Source organism: Sceloporus occidentalis, unplaced genomic scaffold (genome assembly GCF_023333645.1).
Source record: "Sceloporus occidentalis isolate IW3139 unplaced genomic scaffold, rSceOcc1.0.p SCAF_1, whole genome shotgun sequence".
Classification (NCBI taxonomy): domain Eukaryota; kingdom Metazoa; phylum Chordata; class Lepidosauria; order Squamata; family Phrynosomatidae; genus Sceloporus; species Sceloporus occidentalis.
Window position 1 is genome coordinate 141051722 of NW_028316981.1, and position 20716 is coordinate 141072437.

At 43.0% G+C, this 20716-nt stretch overlaps 1 protein-coding gene across 7 annotated transcripts in view; it reads right to left on the reverse strand.

Annotated features, from left to right (window-relative positions):
* Nucleotides 1-88: 88 nt before the first annotated feature.
* The window catches only part of SLC38A10 (solute carrier family 38 member 10), a 123648-nt gene continuing 103020 nt past the window's right edge, over nt 89-20716 (reverse strand). For 5 of the 7 annotated variants that reach the window (XM_089539623.1, XM_089539613.1, XM_089539659.1 and 2 more), the window contains 5 exons: nt 13276-13443; nt 12139-12543; nt 11045-11146; nt 4384-4563; nt 92-3860 (listed from right to left, as the gene is read on the reverse strand). In XM_089539623.1, the coding sequence (XP_089395749.1) occupies nt 2725-3860; nt 4384-4563; nt 11045-11146; nt 12139-12543; nt 13276-13443 (1991 nt within the window). In that variant the 3' untranslated portion in view covers nt 92-2724. Of the gene's footprint in view, nt 3861-4383; nt 4564-11044; nt 11147-12138; nt 12544-13275; nt 13444-20716 lie in introns of all 7 variants that reach the window. The other 2 variants (XM_089539605.1, XM_089539640.1) reach the window with 2 other exon arrangements.

Genomic DNA, 20716 nt, shown 5'->3' on the forward strand with positions numbered 1-20716 from the left:
CGTATCAGCAGTAGATATGATTGGAAACAAGTAATTTCCCCTTGGGTGTATAGCAAGATCATAGCAAAACAGACTACTGAACTCTCATCTTGCAGACTTATGCTGAACACTTTGATCTGCAAGCTTGGTGGATGACATTTGAGATCAAAAAGGGAGGAAGAGACAATCTGTTAAAGGTGCATATTACCCCAAGGTTTGCAGTTCAGCAATCACGACATTTTGTGTAGTGTGAGCAAGCTATTTCCAACGAGGAAAAAAGGCATCAGCTAAAAATGCTTGCATTTGCTTTATTGATTTGTGCAGCTTTCTCATAGTCCTAGCTGCTTGTCAGTATACAACACTGCAAATTGGAACTTGTGTTGTTGCACCAAGGGAGGCATTCCAACTGAAACCTACTGCCCCCTCCTTACTATGTTTCCCATCCATAGCTGCTTGGAAATGCCTCATTTAAAGTCCAGTTTCTCTATCGAATAATGTCAGAAGTATCTTTGGTCCTTTAGTCATGATGCTTGGTCACATCACCCTTGATTAGAAAAAAGCTTGACAGGACATTCCGTTGACACCTCTATAGACATTCATATTAAAGAAATTTTCTTGGTATTTACGAGGAACATACTACACAGAGAGACCATAGTTACTTATGGGATTTAAGCAACAGCCAGCAGCCCTGGCTATGACCTGATTGTGCTTTTAGCAGCAACAGACAATGGCTGCATTCAAATATGTTATGCTATACTTCCTAAACTGAGGGTTGTCTCATGCTGTTCCACCACAGTTGTCATCCCCGCAGCCAAAAGTGATGTCCAAAGTCAACTGGGAACCCTAAAATAGGAATAGCTGTGCTAAACCATAGTTTAGTCTGAGCAAATGTTGAGTCTGCATAGTCTTCTCTGTCAGGGAAGATGTGGAAGTTTTTGCTTCATCACAATTAGTCATGTCATTCTAAGACACTGTTGGTTAATGTTAACTCATTAATGCTAATGTGAACAACACCAACAGTTTGTTAGTTCATACAACATGACAAGTAGTGATTATTCAAAAGGAGAAGAAACACTAAACTCCCCATGGCAGTGCTGGAGGAGGAGAAGGGCAAAAGTATGAAAGCCAGAAGCTGGCTTTAGCTAACTGTCACACTAGACTATGCTTTAATGTTGGTCCTGAAGATTAAGGCTATAATGACAATCATGTTCCTGACAAGGCAAAATGGCCTTCAAAGTAGGCAAGTGGAACCAGCCACATTTCTCTCCTTGAATGGAGATAAATCAAGCACATTTCACAAAAAGATATGGCAAAGAGGACCCAACTTGATTTCATTTCTCAGGAAAGACTATGGCCTTCATGCAGCTTTCTCCAATCAGTTATTCCACAGATGGATTGAATTGTCACTCCTATCAACCTACTGTGCACAGTGAGAGCCATAGTCTAACATCTGGGGGACACCCAAATGGGCAGAGCTGTTTTGGAAGTATGGTCAGCACTAGCATTTCTGAACCCATGACTATTCTATGAAAGTATACTCATAGGAGATAAGAAGTCATTGTACAAACTCAGTGATCTCCCCCCTCCCCCCCACCTTTACAGAAAAATGCTCTTACAGTTCCCAATTCTATTCTTTTTGCAGCTTGGAGAATTTCTCAGATATCTCTGAATATTATATACATTCAGTAATCAAAAAAGGATTTTCATTTTGCCATATCACTTGTTAATAACAAAAGCCGTATTTCCTACCAGGAAGTCTGAAACAAACCAGCTCTGCTCAAATGACTAATTTGCAAGTCACAGATCAGACCCACACACCTGAAGAACTAAAGACACGGTTGTGGGGGAAGCTTTAAATCACAATGCATGTACTTGCCAAATGGAGGAAAGAGGTAGATGCAAGCTGTCCCACTTGGATAATGCCTCCTTGAAATCCCTTCATTTGACTTTCTAAACATTGTTTCCTCTTGCAGCAAGTAACTTACAGAGTCTTCATGCACAGTATGGTTCTATAATGCACTTGGGATAGGAATGTTTTAAAAGCATAAACCTAAGTTTCATAGCCAAGAAAGGGAAGGTAACCTCTTTAATATTGCTAATGTGGATCACTAGCTGAAGAAGATTGGAACAGCCATTTCTGAGCCTATTTTAAAAATGCATCTAGGTCCTAACAACCTCTACATTCCTAAAAATTTCTCCCCAGAATCTTCCCATTTTAGACACGTAAGGAACTTCTTTCAGCTTCCTGATACTACTTGGAATGGCAGACATACCCATGGGGTAGTCAGAGAACAAACTAATCCAAGATTAATGTAAGGGATGCAAATCCACTTCCAACAAGACTGAATGACAAGTAGGAGAACAGACTCCAGTTCCAAACACAGAAATTAAAGCAATGAGCTCAAGGCAAATGAGCAAGAATAAAATGAAAATGCTTCTTTGGAAAGATGGCAAATACAAAGCACTCTTCAAAACTCAGTTGGATGAACCTGGGTTTTTCAGGCTAGTCATCAGTACAGTGGAAAGAGAGAGGGCATTTTGGTATTGTACCAGATACTGACTGGCAGCAATAGAATTTCTGCCTCCTGGAACATGTGCAGTTCAATGATTGCTCAAGACTCAGCACCCAGCTGATTTAAACTGCTAACATTCACATATCTGAGTGCAAGTAGCTCAACAAAAAGACATCCCAAAATGGCCATGGGCTTCCTGCACCATATCCCAATAGTGCAAAGACTTGGTCCATCACACTTCTTCCTCCACCTCTTGTATCTGTTTAATCTGTCGACTGTGAAGTGCTTGCTGAGCACCTTCTGCTGCCTGATTTAATCGAGTCTCCAGAGCACTACGGAGATCATTGACTTTCACATCTGGGAGGGGGTTCAGTCCAATTATCACCCCCCCTGGCTCCCCTCCTTCCTCTTCTAGGTCTCGCCTCCTGCGGCGCAAGTCCAGCTCAGCTTGCAGCTTCAGATCCCTATTGGGTTTGGCATTTTCCTGGTCTCTGGGGACAGCCCGAACCTGTTCCAGCTTTAAAACATGGTCATTATCAGACTTGTGCAACTTCTCTGGTTCCTTTAGCTCTCTCACTGAATCCAACCCTACCTTTCTCTGTGGACTATGGGTTCCAGCTGCCATTCTGTCTTTACTGTTGCCCCCCTGGCTCTGTGCTCTACCAAGCTGATCCAAAGATAAGGCCTCTTTCTCCCCAAATCTGTCGGGTTTTATAGCTTCTGGGTCTACCAAGTTTTCTTGCATCTTTTCAGATGCCTTTGGTTTATATGCAGGATCTTTTTGCTGTTGTCGATCAGGAGACTCCTTTTTTTTACCCTCTTTGACAACTCTCTCTCTCTCTGAAATCCTCCCATCTACTCCGTGGGCTATAGCTGCGTCAAGCATTTCTCTTTGGCCTTCAGCTCTTTCTGCAACCTCATTTCTTTTCTTAGCATTCTTGATCTTTTCTTGGACATTTTGTGCCTCTTGAATATCCTGGCCTTCTTTCAACCCCTCACCTTTTGCTTGCTTTTCTTGTTGATATCCATCAGCCATTGCAATCTGTGAATCACTTCTAACCAAATCCACTAACTTCACTGCTGGGTTTTTCCCAGCTTGGTGCTGTGCAATTTTTTCATCATTTTGTACAGGAGCTGCAGGGTTTTTAGGTGGAGCTCCAGTTAATTTGCTGCGCATTTGTTTCTGCTCTTCTGGACCTGTGGCTTGCTGTCTTTTCTGGCCATCAGAGTCTAAGTGCTGACTGTCCACAACATGCAGGGGATGATTTGGTGTATCATTAGGTATATTGTTTGCAACATCTTCATTTTCAAAGCCGTCCTCTCTTTCTTTACTCTTGGAGAAAGGGAGGACAGGTTCCTGGTGTATTTCTGTTGCAAAGAAAAGAAGAAAGCTCTTAGTTATTATATAATCTACTGAAGCAGAAATCTACCAACAACAAGAATTTACACAAAGCCTACTTTGGAGGGTCACACAAGCATCCACCTTCTACTTGATACCACCAACACCACTTCTGGCTGTCATGGTTACTTATTTAATTTTGAAAAGCTTACAGGCAGTAAACAGAAAGTTTTATTTTAAGCTTCCTATAGTCCTGGACAACTGTTATGCAGCATCGACAGCCCCTCAAATGGTTTCATATTCCCTTCATTTCATCTGTGCTCCTGCGGTTTTCAATTACACATGAACATGAATGTTCACACTATGAAATAGCATGCTGTCCTGGCTTCCAGGCTGAAACTGGCTTTGTAGAACTACATGGGATGGGACATGGGAGCCATTGGGAAAGGGATATTCCCATAGTTGGAGTTGAGGAAGTGGGATTGGTGACAGAGCCACTAACAACTTCCTTTGTCTCATTGCACCTGCTTAACCCCTGTATCTTGACAGTACCTTGCTTTGGTCTTTCTTCACCTCCCTCCTCTTGTCTCTGCTGATGGATCTCTTTATGCTGTTCCTCAATCACTGCTAGGAGCTTTGCCTGCTGGTCTAAGAGCTGCTTCTGCTGAACTTGCTGTTCCTTAATCACTTGCAACAGGACTGCATGGTCTAGTAGCTTCTTCTGCCCAGCTTCTACAGCAACAGGAGGAAAAGGAGAGGACAGTGGAGTTAGAATAAATGCAGCTGTATGCATCATCATATAGAAAGTCAAAAGTGACCTGCACATTGTATTTTCCACAACACCTGCATACTGTATTCTACACTTCTCTATTCTGGTGGCAATAACTCTAGTATCTATACATTTATTTTCAGCCACAAGAAACCTGATCCCCATAGCACCTGGAAAGAATTATTATTCAGGCTTTATCTGTTTGTCTTGCAAGGTCTTCTTTGTCTGAACCTTGAAAAGCAGCAACACACAATGCATTTTAAATAAGAAGAGGCATCTCTTTCTGAAGAAAAGCTAAGTTATTATCAAAAGCAAGCTACAGATTGTGGCAGAGCATAAAGCTAAAAGCAGGCAGAGATTCATGGAAGGAACACTGATATTTAAAAGGAAAAGGGCTTGCACACCTGCTGTCGCTGTTCTCAAAATGAGGGAGTTTCAGAAATACAGAAATATTAAGAAGTCTGGGAGCTGTGAAGGAATTGAGGGAATCTGAAGAGGTTCCAGGATGAGAAGCCTAGTGGCAAGCAAACCCTGAATTATATGAAGTACTAGTACAGGAAATGATACCAAAAGACAGAAAAGACATGACATACATAAAACAAACAGAAACCAAACATAACTGACACTAATCCTCCTTTGCATACCTTCCCACCCTGAGGCCTGCCATTAGCAACAGAAGAATACACATGCAAATCACTCCTGCCTTCCCAGGTCACACAATATATATACCCAACTCCTTTCCAGGCAAGCATTCTCTGAAGATGCCAGCCACAGATGCTGGCGAAACGTCAGGAAGAAACTCTTCTAGTGTTGTGGGAACATGTTGGGCAACAGTTTTTCTGGTGCCCGAACAGGGACATTGAAGACAAGCAGAGAGTGGCAAAGAGTGGAAGAGTTATCTTCCTCCAAGAGACTACACATGCTTTTTGCCTCAAGACAAATCCTCAAAAGCTCAAGTGCACATTCCAACAGCTTGATTGGAAAGAGCCAAATCCATGAGATTTGCCTAGAGGACAAGCAGTCTAGTCTCTGGAGACCACACAGAGGCTGACAATTCAGAATCAGGGAAAGAAGGCACCATGTCAGATCAGGTGAATATTCTGGGGGAAAAGTGCACAGAGAAATAAGGACCCAGGACCTTTTCAGCAGAAGGAAAGTGGAGGCCAGGCCATCCTCCAAGTCTACTGGACTAGTAGCAGAGCATCAAAAGGAGGCTTTCTGAAACTTCAGAGACTAGGGGTCATAAAGAAGTATAAGTGATCACTGGGATTTGGGAGGTTGATTGTGGTGTGGGTGTGTGTGCGCGCGCGCAAAGTGTGTGGCCCCAGTGTGATCTTCCCTTTGTTGACCTTCAGGGGTAACCCTAGGGCAGTTGAAAACTTAAACTGCTGAGTATCAGGCTACATGAGCAACTGAGGCCTCGAACAAAAGAAAATGGCTACCTTTATAGTAGTTCAAGCAAAGAGATCCCTCTCATACATTCTATTGGCTGGTTCAAAGTTTAAACATACAAAACTTTCTTGCAGTCGTAACAAAGATACATGAATACATTAAAATACACTTAAGGCACATTTGGAATATTCTATCACCCTTATCACCCATGTGTTACTTCCTCATTCAAGGATGCTGCTCTTAATTGTTTAGGCTTTCACAGCAGGCCAGGCACACCTTGATGAGCCTCAAAGGTCATCTTGTCTCTAAACATTCCTACTATAAGTCCCTTTAAGCATTCTCTCTCTTCACAAGACCTCAATTCAAAAATCTTACTTCTGTGTATCCACAGTGCAAGCATTTTCTACAAATCTACTGTGGGGATATTAATCATTAAAATCCACCAATCTCACTAGAACATGGCCACATAGCCCGACAAACCCACAAAAAGAAGAGAGAAAGCCACTATAAAATTGACTTTTTGGACTATATCAAGAAAAGCCAAGGCATCTACTAGAAGTTCATCACACAGAAAAGAGATTAGACAGGTAAGTGATTTTGGGTACCCTGTAAAAGTATTCCCAAACTAATCTCCAGCATGAACCAGCTACCAGATGGGGAAAGACTGGAGTGAGTCATATGACAAAAGCTCTCTCTTCTCTTTAGAAGGTTACCAGAAAATCTGGTGAGTCAGAGCTTGGAAAAAGCACTTTATGTGGCTACAACACCAAGAAGCTCCAGTCAATGAAGTCATTGGCTATGCGGGCTTGGGGACTTGAGGAACTGTAACTCTTTCAAGCTCTTACAAGATAGTTCTTAACACCTCCACCCCGCTGTCCTAAGTTTTGCATATAGAATCTTGGCTGTTTCTGGAATTGTCACCAGCATCAATGGTTACTTTGGGGGCTAAGGGAAAACAACCCTTACCTTGCTCACTGTATGGGCAAGATCTATTGTCTAACTACATTCCAAAGAAAGAGTGGAGGCATCCCAAGTCACCTCCAGTCACCACTTATCTGAATTTGAATTGCTTACTCCACTTGCTGGTTTAATGGACCCCACTCTACTCTGCTGCACACCTGAGCAAGCCCAGTCAAGTTCCTCACTGAGTGCTCCTCTGTTTCATTTTATTCACCCTGGTCATTTAAATGTGTTTCTTGGATGGGTAGAGAGATTAGTTTGAACTAAAAGTGTATAGTACCTATCTACCCATCCTCATATTGAGCAGTGCACACATGCACATGTACACATGTGGACAAAGTTATAGTTCATGACTGGCAGTCTGCAAGACACTGCCTTTACATCTTGCTTTGGTCTGTATCTGTTCAAGGGGCATTAGTTAGTGAATAATATCTCAAACCTCTTTCAGTGTCAAAGTAAGTAAGGTTCTCATACCCATAAGATATTATTCCTGAACCAAGGTATAGTATACAGAGGTACCCAACTGATGACATCACATTTCCAAGACCTGGCTTTGAAAATAGATCTTGCAAGTCTTCCCGTAATAGATTTATCAATATAGTATTATTTTTCTAGCCTTTTCTTCCATTAGCTTAGGAGACAGTGGTAATCTTTCTTTAGTAGAATCTTTCTGAGGTTGTGAGAAAATATACAGTGGGCCCTTCTTATCCATGGGGATTCCATTCTCCTCCCTCCCCCCCCCCCAACACAATTGGCAAAAACTGGGGGACCTCAAGTCCCACAGATTTCAATGGCAGCACACGCACATGCATGCAGCCACTCTCCCATAACCACATGCACGCACAGCCACTAAAGTCAATAGGCCTTGTCATCTGCAGACACCCAAATCTGTGGATGGCAAGCCCACAGTTGGGGTGGGCAAACTATGCAAGCTTATGAATTGCCTCAGCAACATGGGTCTTAACAGTAAACTACAGACCAAAACACATTGCAGAAATAATCCAGTTTGAGACTGCTTTAACTTCCCTGGCTCAGTGCTGGGGAACTTTAGTTTTGTGAGACATTTAGCCTTTTCTGCGAGAGAGCTCTGGTATTACAATAAACTACAATTCCCAGCATTCCCTAGCATTAAGCCAGGGCAGTTAAAGCGGTTTCAAACTGGATTATTTCTGCAGTGGGTTTTGGACCTACAAGGTTCAAGAAAAGATGACAAGATATCTAGCCCTGTACTGTAAGACAGCAATTCTCTGAGTTACAAGAAAAAAAGAGGAGACCTGAACAAATCAAGTCTAAAGAGGCAGAAACCCAAAAATGCACCTCTGTCTGATGATGAAAATAGGAAGAACTCAAAGTTACTTCCACAGAAAAGAGGAGTCAAGAAGATATCTTTGCTCATTGTATACTCTACACATTGTTCAAAAGTTTAAAGAACTTTCTTTAAATATTTATGACATGGTATAAATGAAATAATGGTTTCACTGGCAAAGTTGGGATATTATGGGAAATCTGCTATAATCTGCCGATGATAATGATGATGATGCATTTTGGGCGCTGTGTGAAACCTGTGTGTTTGGGTTTTTTTTAGTCTGCATGAGAAACAGGTCAGTGTCATCACTGCTCAGTTTTATATTCTTTGAACAGAGCTGGACAGGCAACAGTAATGGAGGAAGTACAGGCAACAGTAAGAATGGGCAGGAAGAGAGACCAGACATTTTGGATGTTTCAGGCTCCAAAATACCTTTGGCAGTAAGCTTCTTGAATGTTCGTTGGATAAGAAATGGATAAATGAATATCTATAATAGCTATAAAAACTATCACACTGCAGCAGTTAGAGGAGTGTTGCCTCAGAGACTGAACCAAAGATATACACTGTTTGAAACCTATAGAATGGATGATAATACTTTCAATTTACAGTATGTTTTGCACAGAAAAAGTTTGAAACACTCTCTGAAGCAACAATCATAGCTATTCTAATTACTAAAATATATGTAAATACTCCATATGAGATGTACAGATTATTCCTCAACAGATTAAAAAGGAGGTGCTAAAGTCAGATTCATGTACTACAAATACTGTGTAAGTTGATGTCCCTTACCTTGAAATGTACTATAATGTTCCTCATAAGAAGACAGCTGCCTAGACTATGTAAGGTTTATAAAAGATAATGGGCCTACAGTATACATTTATTGGTTTATTTATTAAAATACATACCCTGCCCTGTATCAAAGATCTCGTGGCAGTTTACAAAAGCATTAAAACAAGCTACACAAATAATTAAACTAAAAACACATAATTAAACTAAAAACTGCAGTAATAAATGTAATATATTTTTAATTTATTTAATGTCTATGTGATATGGTTAACCTCCACAAGGAGTGTCAAAGCGTAAAAACTAATGGATTTACATAATATATAAAAAGAATAATAAAGCTATAATACAGGTTATTCTCCTTTAATATAAATGTCCTATATATTTATTTACTTTATATTCTGCTTTCTCCCAAAATGGGATTCATATTCAAAACTTAACATATTTTTAAAGGGATACATCTACTACTGTTGTTTACAACTGTGGGAGGCCTTGTGACCAAATTGGTAAAGTGTGAGCAACTTCAGTTAAATACAGATTGACAAACTGGTGGCACAGTGGTTAAATGCCTGTACTGCAGCCATTCACTCAAAACCACAAGGTTGTGAGTTCAATACCAGCAAAAGGGCTCAAGCTTGACTCAGGCTTGCATCCTTCTGAGGAGGTCGCTAAAATGAGTACCCAGATTGTTCGGGGCAAATTACCTTACAGTTGTAAACCACTTAGACACTGCTTAGGCGGTATGAAGCGGTATATAAATGCTTGTTTGTTTGATGGGGAATACAATGGCGTGGACTATCCTCACTTTAGTGTTCACAGTTATATTTTTGCTCTTTAGTATTTTATCCAGTTCTTTCATATCTCCCCTTTCCAATCCTATCTTTTTACAACGTTTTAATGTATTTTTAACTGTTGTAATGTAGTATTTTTAATAGAAATGTTTAATTTAATTTAAAAAAACAACAATTGTATCAAATAGTTTTGCTATACTTTGTTTTTAACTTGATGTTAGGTCCCACGTTAGGAGAAAGGCAGGATATAAATAAAATATAAATTTCTGCTCAACCAACTAGACACCTCTCACCAGCAATATATGGAGTGGTTTAACATGATGTGCTCCTGGGAGATTAAATGTAAAGATAATTGCCACTATGGGTGTAGATTACACAAAAAAATGTACCAAAGAGGGTTTAGGCATTACCATCAAATAAAGTCACTCTACTTGACTAGAACAAAGATTTTCTGCACAGAATCTCATCCATGAGCAGCACAAAATAAATATTTTTAGCAAGCCCACTTCCATGGTATCAGATCTGAAGAGCAATGTAAAAATGTGAACCTGAGGACTTCTAGCAAGGACCTGCTCTGAGGTTATGTTTCACTCATTAGAGTGGCAGAGCCTGAGGCAGTGTGTATTGACCGAGAAAGAAAGAGCAAGGCTGGTGTCGGTGACCTTTAAAGCACTGGAACAAAAATGGAAGGAAAGGCGGGATGCAGCAGGAGGGAGGTGAGAGTCTGCTATATATATGAATACTCTCCCCCTTCATCATAGAAGAAGAAAGAGTAATTAGCAAGGAAGACCCAACTCATCATTGCAAAGAAAACACCTCTTTTTCAAGGAGTTACAAGAGGCAGCCTGCCTGCTTTGTGCAGGGAACCTATTTATAGGCAAGCTGCACAGTTTCCTCCCACAACTTATGAAGAAACAGTAACATGTTCTCCGTTAAAATAGAAGCCTCAGTGGGGACCTGCTGTTTGCTGACAAGACCACTGTTTTCACTGTTGTCTTAGAACGATGGTGCCCAGGTGTTGGCAGCCTCCGATTACATGATCCAATATTACAGGGAAGCAAGATGACCTGGCCTTGCAGTCTAGCCTCGACTTGGTTGTTTCTTTTTTGCAGACCTACAGCAGCCACGGCTGTGTAGAAACCAAAGCCTGCTAGACCAGCAGATGGGAACCACAGGGCTACACTTGGTGTGCACAGTAAGGACAAGGCTTACCCTCCAGCTTGATGTCTGCGTTCTCCTCAGCGTTACGGATCTCTCTCTCCTCAGCTTGAGCTGGTTCTAGCCCCTCTGGAGGAAGCAACTCCCTCTTTTCACCTGCAAACAAGAAATGGTCAGATATTTTAGGATGGAGCAAGAAAAGTGACAGATGTTCTCTGGTGCTGTCTGCCTCCCTTCCTCCACTAGCCTACCACTCTGTATGCAGATTCTACGACTGCAGAAAAAGTAATAAAAACATTTAACAGCATTTGAGCCTGCTGGCAACAAACCAGCACTAACTGTCTGAGCCCATTAAAATGCAAACCTTAACCCTAAGAGCTTTGGAATGGGTTCTGAGCAATGTGGCACCTGTCAAGCTCTCCCACTCTAGGTCCCCAGTGAGCAGCATGGTACAGCACCTGATGCTTAGCAGGCAAATGAACAACTGCACAGTGCACATCACCAGCTCTGCCGTTGCCAGCTGATTCACAGCACACATATCCACCCCACCTGCTTTCTGCTCCCACCCCAGCAATGACTAAAAGGGTTGTAAAAGTTGCACACCCATCACAGGAAAATGTGCAACTGGAGGTAAGGTCAAGTAGGGTCTTGAGAACTGCACTGAAAGAAGATTTGTTCAGATTCTAAGTCCCATTACATAAAAATTAAGTTAAAAAGAACAGTGCAAAGGCATCAGTGTATATTCATTTAATCTGAGACACAGATTTACTGTAGAAACTAAACCTTTTGGCTTAATTTGTTCTCTCACAATATCTTTCTGTCAAGGGCTAGAATGGGAGTGGGCAGAGGGAAATGGCTGCATAAGGCAAGACACATTGGGGGTAATTACACAGTAGCCACGTGGCAGGGACACTTTGGGGAGAGGACTGGTTAGTAGTCAAAGCAGAGCAGGGGTCAGTCTGAGTCTTCAGGGGTGAAATATGGTTCAGGTTCCCCTGCATGCTGGTAGTATGCTCTTCATGATGTTATGACACCACTTAAATACTGTAGTGATGTATGTTTAAACACAGCCACGTAAAATCCCAGGAACCCAAGTAATAAATTGAAATCTTCAAGAAGAGAAGACAAAATTAGGAGGAGTTACCTACCTGCTTCATTCTCCTCCTCAACAGCTGTCCTTCCTTCCTGTGGAATGGCACCATCTTTCCCACCCACAGCCTTATCTCTTCTTTCACCCTGCTCATCCAGCTCAAGGTCTTTATAAGGGGGATGCTCATCTTTATGTGCATCCAAATCTGGCAGAAGCTTGAGGTCTTTCACAGGATGGTCCTCCAGCTTTTCCTGGCCACCATCTCCTTTTGCTTGTTCAGGAACAGGTTGTGGCAGTGCTCGGTCCTCTCCTAACACAGGACTTTCCTCCACTAGGACCTCCTTGTTGGCTGGTGGTCGCTTCACTTCAGGCTCCTCATGATCCTGACCCTCATCCACCACTACTTCATCATGTGGTACTGGTGGCTCATGGCGATGGGCTTCTCCTACAGGCTGTGCAAAACCTACAGAGATATGAAAAAGACTATTGATGTGAAACAGTAGAGAAAACGTTATTTGTGAATGCCCATCATGAGGACCCTGAATATTCATCAACTTGACTAGAGACCAAGTTGGATACAGTGGAGCCATGCCACCATTGTGGACAATGGGACTGAAGTCTTCCCTCCATCCTTATCTCCTGCCTTCCTTCCCCCTCCCTCCCCCTCCAAGGCTTTTGCTCTGGGCTTGGCTTTGGTGGTGGAGACTGGAGCCCCGTCAGCCGGAGCCGGCACCCGGGCCAGGGCTTGGGACTCAGAGCCCCCAGGCCCAACACCTGGGACAGAACCTTCAGGCTCCAGGCCTCAAGCCCCGGCACTGCCTCTGGCTCCCTCTGGCAGACAGGGCTCCAGCCTCTACCACTGAAGCCAAACTTGGGGCAGAAACCTCAGAGGGGGAGAAGGAAGGAATGAAGAAGGGAGGGAGGGCTTCAGTCCCACTGTCACCAGTGGTGGCGTGGCTGTGTGGACGCGCCACCATGGGGTCAATGGGTCCTGAGCATCTGTGGATTTGGGTATCTGTGGAGGGGGGTCCAGAAGGAATCCCTCATGGACACTGAGGGCCAACTGTACCATGGGCAAAGGTACAGCATTGGCTCCATCTTATTTCTCAGATCATCAGTGTTACACCTCCTGATAAATCTCTATTGTCAAAGCTTTCAGCCTCTCTCATTTCTCTAAGTTCAAATTCTACTCCACCTTGGTCAGGTCGGTCCAGCTGCACCTCTTCCTTTGGTTTCTCTTTCCCATCTCTATTGGGCACATCCATAGGAACCTTGATCTGTGGTTGTTCCACCTCTTCCTTCCCATTATGCAATATAGGCTTGTCATGCTTATGAACCACCTCTTCCATTGCTGGGTTCTGGTCTGAAAGAGCATGGAGGAAGTCAAGCAAACAGAGATTCCTGCACTGTCCAAACAGCCTAAAGCCAAACTACACATGGTACCTCTTATTGTTGTTTTCTCTTTTTAATGAAACAAAATCATGAAGGAATGGTGGGGCTGTCACAGCAGTGCTTGGAAAGAGGCTGTTTAACCCTTTACCTTTTGTTATTTGTTCCTTTGCTCTCTGTGTGTGCGCGCATGCATGTGTCTACATTTCCAACCTATGGCAACCCTAAGGCGAACCTATAATGGGGGTTTTCTTGGCAAGATTTTTCCAGAGGAGGGTTGCCATTACATTCCTCTGAGGCTGAGTGTGACTTGCCCAAGGTCACCCAGTGGGTTTCATAGTTGAGCGGGGAATAAAACTCTGGTCTCCAGAGTTGTAGTTTAATACTCAAACCACCTTACCATGGTAGTTCTCACGTAGGCACACTAAACTAGACAAACCAACCAACAAACAAATCTACTCTTTTGGTGCAAGGGACCACTAGATGGCAGCATTGCTCTTGCTCATTTGAATTCTATGCATGACAAGCAGCAGCACAGGCTGAGTGAAGAAGCCAGGCATGGCCAAGGGAGATCACCTGCTGGGCTAGAAACCAGGAGGAAACGTGAGAGTGGGCTGGCTTACAAGGAACAGGTAGGGAAAGTTACAGTAACAGCTGGAGGTTAAAGATATAGAAAACTTTTTTTAAAATCCCAGATGATTACAAGGAGGAGGAAGTAGCAGCAGCAGCAGCAGCTTGGAACGTTTCAGAAGGGAAGCTTGGGCATCAGGTCTAGGATTTCAGTAGGGACAACATATCTAAAAGGTAGTGTGAAGGCATCTCAGTTATTCAGGTTTTCCTCAGATTAAAGCAGGGGTGAGAAGTGTGTAACCCTCTAGAGACAGCAATTCTCATGAACCTTGCTCAGCATAGCCAGTGGTGAGGAATGCTGGGAACTGCAATCCAACAACATGTGGAAGGCTGTATGATTCCCACCCTGGTCCAGGGGTGACAATTCCCTCAAGAATGTTGCATCCCTATATGGGATACACCTATTTCCTTTGCCACTGTTTTGATGAACCAAAAGGTTTAGGCATAGATTCAACACCGGCACCCGGCCATGAAAGCAACAGATACTCACACAGGGAACTGTTTTGACTGTGGTGCCTCATTTTGGAATTATTCTGGGGCCTCTGTTACAGAAGAGCTCAAGGAAGTAGCTTTGCAAGGGGAGTCAAGCAGCGCAAACTGTTTCCTCACTTCTGGCAGCTGAAATCACACCAACTATTTCTAGCAGAACCAGCCCTGAAATAGTTCCTTTCACACTTACACCACTTTTCTCCACTCTACCTCTATCTACTCTTTTTCCAGATGGGGCAGATGATCTCCAGCAGGTACACACAAGCCCATCTGAGAGGCTCGCAGCAGAAAGAACTGGAAAGAGTACAGGGTGCTCTGACTTCAGGCAGACTCTTGGATGTTGGAAGAACTGGCTCATAAGAAAAGGAAGAAAAGCAGCCAGAGGATGTGGGCCACAGCTTCTCCTTTCAAGCAGTGATGGCTCCAGGTTTGGAAGTGCTCATTGACAATGGCATGGCGCTCTACAAATGCCATACTTTTCAAATGTCCCAGTTTAACAGAACAGTCCTGGTTAATCCTTTGTCATTCCACTTTCTTAGCTACTTTTAAAATATTCCAATTTCTCTCTCTTACACTCTCTTCCTCTTCATCCTTGGTTTACCTCAATTGCTGCAAAAGTGCAAAAACAGTCCACGCTCAACACAACAGGAATGAGAAAAGAGGATAGGAGGGAGCAGAGCTTTGCCCTTCCTAAACTCAGTACATAAATACCAGGATTTCTCTGCTAAAATTAGTGATTTTCTGCCATTTTCCTCATTAATAACCTGCTTTTTTGTTGCCTAGCCACACCCGTTTGATCACATCTGATATGGTTCAGCCATGTATGCCCTGGTTTTCATCTGTTAAATGCTGGAGGGTATACTACTAATGCTCCTGATGTGAACATGGAAAAAGAAGACAAAAGAAAATGTGCATAGTAAACTAAACATGGTCCCGAAGAAGGAGGTATAATCCTATAACCAAATCATACATGTGGACACCAAACTTTTGATTTCAGAACATCAAGCTCCTCAGAGGGCCTAGAATGGTAGAATCAGAGCAGCACTGGGTGGTTTGGGAGACTACAAGCTGGAAACTGGTGGACTGCAAAAGATCCAAGAAGCACATACCGTATATATTCATGTACAAGTCAACCTCATGTATAAGTCGAGGGAAGGTTTCAGGGTCAAAATCCTGGATTTTGATATGATAAGTCGAGGGTAAAACTTAGGGGGCTATAAGGGAGGATTGAAAGGAGGAAATACCACTTCTGTCCCTCCTTCTCCTTCTCTGGACCTCTCCCAACCGATTCCCAGGTGCTGGAGGAGAGGTTTTAACAATGGATTGAGAAAGGAAGCAAGTGGATTTAAATGGGGAATTGTTTACATAGGAAGCAAAGGGGCCATTCACATTACCTTTTACCCCGGTTTTGAAATCGATTCTTCCACGTGAAGTTCATATTGAGCCTGATTCTGTCACAATCCATGTCGAGGCTTGCACAAGGAAATGCCCCTTACCGCGGGTTATCAGGAATCAGGCTAAAATCCATCTTTTCTGAAAAGACCCAGGTTCCGCAAAATATGAACTTGCCCTCGATGATGATCAGGGCAAATTCAGGGAGGGATTAAGGTCAGAGGGTGGATAGTGGGCAGAACATTCCCTCCCCTCATCCGAGGGGAGGGGGAGGAGGAAAGAGCCGAAGGAAAAAGGGGGATCTGGATGCAAAGGGAGACAGGAGGCAAAAAGGGGGTGACTGATGGGGTCAATTCAGGGCAGGGCAGGGGGCCAGAGCAAGCCAAGCCTCTGCTCTTCGGCAGAGAACTTTCCCCTTTGGATTTTATTTTTTTTAATTATTTTTGGCAAAAAATGTGCATGTTTTTTGCGATAGATAGATAGATAGATAGATAGATAGATAGATAGATAGATAGATCGTGAGCAGGAGCAAGGGTCAATTCAGGGCAGGTCAGGGCGCTTCAGCAACGGAAGCCTCTGCTCTTCGGCAGAGAACTTTCCCCTTTGGATTTTATTTTTTAAAATTATTTTTGGCAAAAAATGTGCATTTTTTTTGTGCTAGATAGATAGATAGATAGATAGATAGATAGATAGATAGATAGATAGATCGTGAGCAGGAACAAGGGTCAATTCAGGGCAGGTCAGGGGGCCACAGCAAGGGAAGCCTCTGCGATCCAACAGAGACCTTTTTCCTTAGGATTTTATTTTATTTTTAATTATTTTTGGCTGTCTATGCGCACATTCTTTCCTTTGGAATGAATGTTACAAATCGAATGTAATGTTGCAACTTGGCAAATTGATACAGCTTCTCTAAGGAATTCAGGGGTAGCCAAGTATTTCCTTTGGAATGACTGCTGCAATGCGAATTAATGTTATCAACTGAATGTAATGTTTCTCTTTCCAATCATGTAAATTGGCAAATTGATACAGCTTTTGCTACTATCTCTAAGGAATTCAGGGGTAGCCTAGGGAGAGCAAAAAAAAAAAAAAATTGCATCCTTTTCTGGCATTTCGAGGTGAGGAATTAATATTACTGTTATTATTATTACCTGTGTATGAGGCATTCTGGGGTGGCAAGGAGTGGGGGATACAGGATGCATTAACTTGCATTTTGGGCTTAAAATTGGAGCCAAGGGCAGATCATAACCTACAACACTGACCAAATGCCCACAACACACACACACACGCACACCAGAGGTTTTTAAATTTGACAAGTGGTGCCTGGTCCTTTAAAAAAAAGGAGGGGTGGAAAGCACATTTCTGATGCCCCTATCAGTGCTGGAAACGTCACCTATGACCATCACGGAACTAACTTTGATTGACAGCCAGGCACCTTCACCTTAAACCCGAATTCTCCAAGAGGGCATTCGGGTTAAAATGCCCCTGATTGGTAGTCAGCACTTGCTTCCGGAGAGATTCGGGAGCCCCCCCCCCCCCCCCCGAATTTGCCCAGTTCCTTCCGGAGCAACGCCACCAGTGTGAATGAGGCCAAAGTTTTGCAAAAAGGACTGCAGACAGAAGCAAGTGGTTTTAAATGGGGAGTTTTTTCCCCCCATAGGAAGCCAGGTCTTGCAAAACGGACCAGAGAGAGAAGCAAGCGGATTTAAATGAAGAGGTTTTTCCATAGGAAGCCAGGGTTTGCAAAACGGAGTAGAGAAAGAAGCAAGTGGATTTAAATGGAGAGGTTTTTCCATTTTCCATAGGAAGCCAGGGCTTGCAAAATGGAGCAGAGAGAGAAGCAAGTGTTTTTAAATAGGGAGTTTTTCCGATAGGAAGCAAAGGCTAGCAAAATGGACTGGAGGGGGAAGGAACTGGTGTTAAATGGTGATTGGGGCCTCAGGCTTGCTTGCTTATAAGCTTTCTAAGCATTACTGATGTATTGACCCTTAATATAAGTCTACCCAAAATTTTAGGTTCAATTTTGGGGCATAAATTTCTTGACTTATAGTTGAGTATATATGGTAATACATCACAAGACACATGAAGGATATGGAGAGCACTAATTTTTCAGATCCCTGCACAGAAACTGATTGCCTGGTTAGGACTCCATAGGTGCAACAACTTGATTGACAGTCATGACGTAAAATAGGCAACAAGTGTTCCCATAAACACACAACTAGTGTGGCAGAGAAACTAGCATAAGACAATGTCTTATCTACAGCCACTGAAAATCTTATCCCAACATTCATGTGCTCTCATGCAAGATTAACATAGCTTGTTATAAGTCCCCCAAATAAGGTATGAGTTGATTTTGGGGGAAAGTTACTGCAATTTCAACTATTTGGATTTGGGGGAACAGTAAAACACCATGGGAACAGGCCATGGTAAATTACTGTATTTCCATGCATTGTTGACTCTTGCCTTCATCATTGTTTTCTCTCTACACACTGTCCTTAGGAAAACTCATTAGCTCTTTTGGCTTTTCCTACCATCTGTATGCCGATGACACCCAGTTGTATCTTTCCAAACCTGATCTTTCTCCAAGGCTTGAACAGCTGTCTCGCAGTGGATGCGCCATCGGCGTTTGAAGCTCAACATGTCCAAGACGGAGCTTCTTGTCTTTCGTCCTAAGCCCACCCTTCAACACTCCTTTTCTGTCTCTATAAACAACATTTCTATTCAACCAGTCCAGCAAGCCCGCAGTCTTGGTTTTATCTTTGACTCTTCTCTGTCGTGTATCCCTCAGATCCAGACCAAAGCCAAGGCTTGTAGATTCTTCTTGTACAATATTGCCAAAATCCGACCATATCTCTCCGCCTCTACTGCCAAGATCCTGGTGCATGCCCTAGTGATCTCACAACTTGATTACTATAATGTCCTCCTGGCTGGGCTTCCTCTTTCTCACCTCTGTCCTTTAATCTCTGTTCAGCATTCAGCTGCACGCATTATCACTTCCACCCACCGCTCTGACCACATCTCTCCTGTGTTGGCATCCCTTCACTGGCTCCCCCTCCCTTTCCGCATTCAGTATAAGCTCCTGCTGTCGACATTTAAAGCCCTCCATGGACTGGCCCCTCCTTACTTATCAGACCTTCTTTCTCCTCACCTTCCCACCAGGGCCCTCCGTTCTGGTAGTCTAGGTCTGCTGTCTCAGCCCAGGATTTCCTCTGCCCCATCCCGGATTCGCCCCTTTTCACTCGCTGCCCCTCACTCCTGGAACCTTCTTCCCCCGCAAGCAAGAGCCATCACCTCTTTAACCAGCTTCAAAATGGAGTTGAAAACCATCCTGTTCAGAGTAGCCTTCCCAGGCATTGCATAATTGTCGCTTGCTATTTGGTGTTCTTTTGTTGTCTGTTTATCAAACCATTTCCTGTATTGCTATGTACTGTATATGCATTATCCTACTTGAGAGTACGTATTTTCCCTGGAAGATGATTAACCATCCATTATGAAGCCAAGCCCTCCCTCCAGTCCATCTTCCTTGGTCCAGGCCTTGGAGGTAGAGAGGAACTGCTGGACCTCTTACCCTTTCCCTCCACCACTCTCTTCTCCTTCTGTGTCATGTCTTTTTAGATTTTAAGCCCAAGGACAGGGAACCGTCTAACTAAAAAGATCGTATGTACAGCACTGTGTAAATTTACAGTGCTTCATAAATAAAGGTTAATAATAATAATAATAATAATATGGACATGCGGAGGTAAGTGCCAGGCCTTAGTCACTAAGGAAACAGGGGGAAAGGAAGCAAATGTAGATTGAAACAAGTAGACTAGCACTGAGAGCTATTAAGAAGTGCATGGACATGTGAAAATTAAATATGTTTTTTCCAATGATCTTAAAAAGCCACAACCCAATGCTCCTCTTATGTGTTGAGGGCCATTTCACATCTGGCAATTTTCTTATGTAGGTCTATGACAGGGAGGAAAGACCACAAATACCCTCATGTGTGAAACTGTGCAAAGAAAGTCACACTTTTCTTTTAATCATGCAGCTGTGTTTGGAAGCTGCTGCACACAACTGTGTCATAACTCGCATAAATGCAGTGTGTGATTTGCAAGCACAGCAGCATCTGCTTTCCACACCTAACACACACTGGAAAAAATAATGCATGAGACAGCCGTAAGCCATTAATAGAGAGTGCTATAGGCATCCAAACTTTCTTCTCCACTAAAAATATCTAGAGAAATTGGTTTTAAAACAAAACTGGAGGTCTGATATTGCATAAAACCTAAGCAAACAGTACACAGTCAAGGACCTTCTGCAAGGACTTTCATTCTTCCCCCTTGCCCCTAACTCCTGATTATGAATAACTTTGGGGAAAGAGTGCAGCTGCAAAGCCAGAGGTTTAGATTCATGCTTGCTCATTACATTCCACATTGGTAAACACAACTGAAGCATTAATAAAGCAATGCCAAGGAGACTCCCACCTTATCAGAGGGGAATAGAAAGCCAAAAACAAAGAATGCACAATATTTTTTCTTCTTTTCACAGCATTGCTGTAGTTTAGCAAAACAACCTCAGAAGTATCCAGGGACAACAAGTTTTAAAATGATGACATACCACAATACAATACAGTGTGCATGTGTTCATTCGTTTTAAACTTGTGCTTGCTGGCTATCCTTGGATTAGTCTTTCCTGTCGCACTGGGAGACTCTACAACTAATTTAATTTTATCACAGACACCTTGGTCTTTTCACCTG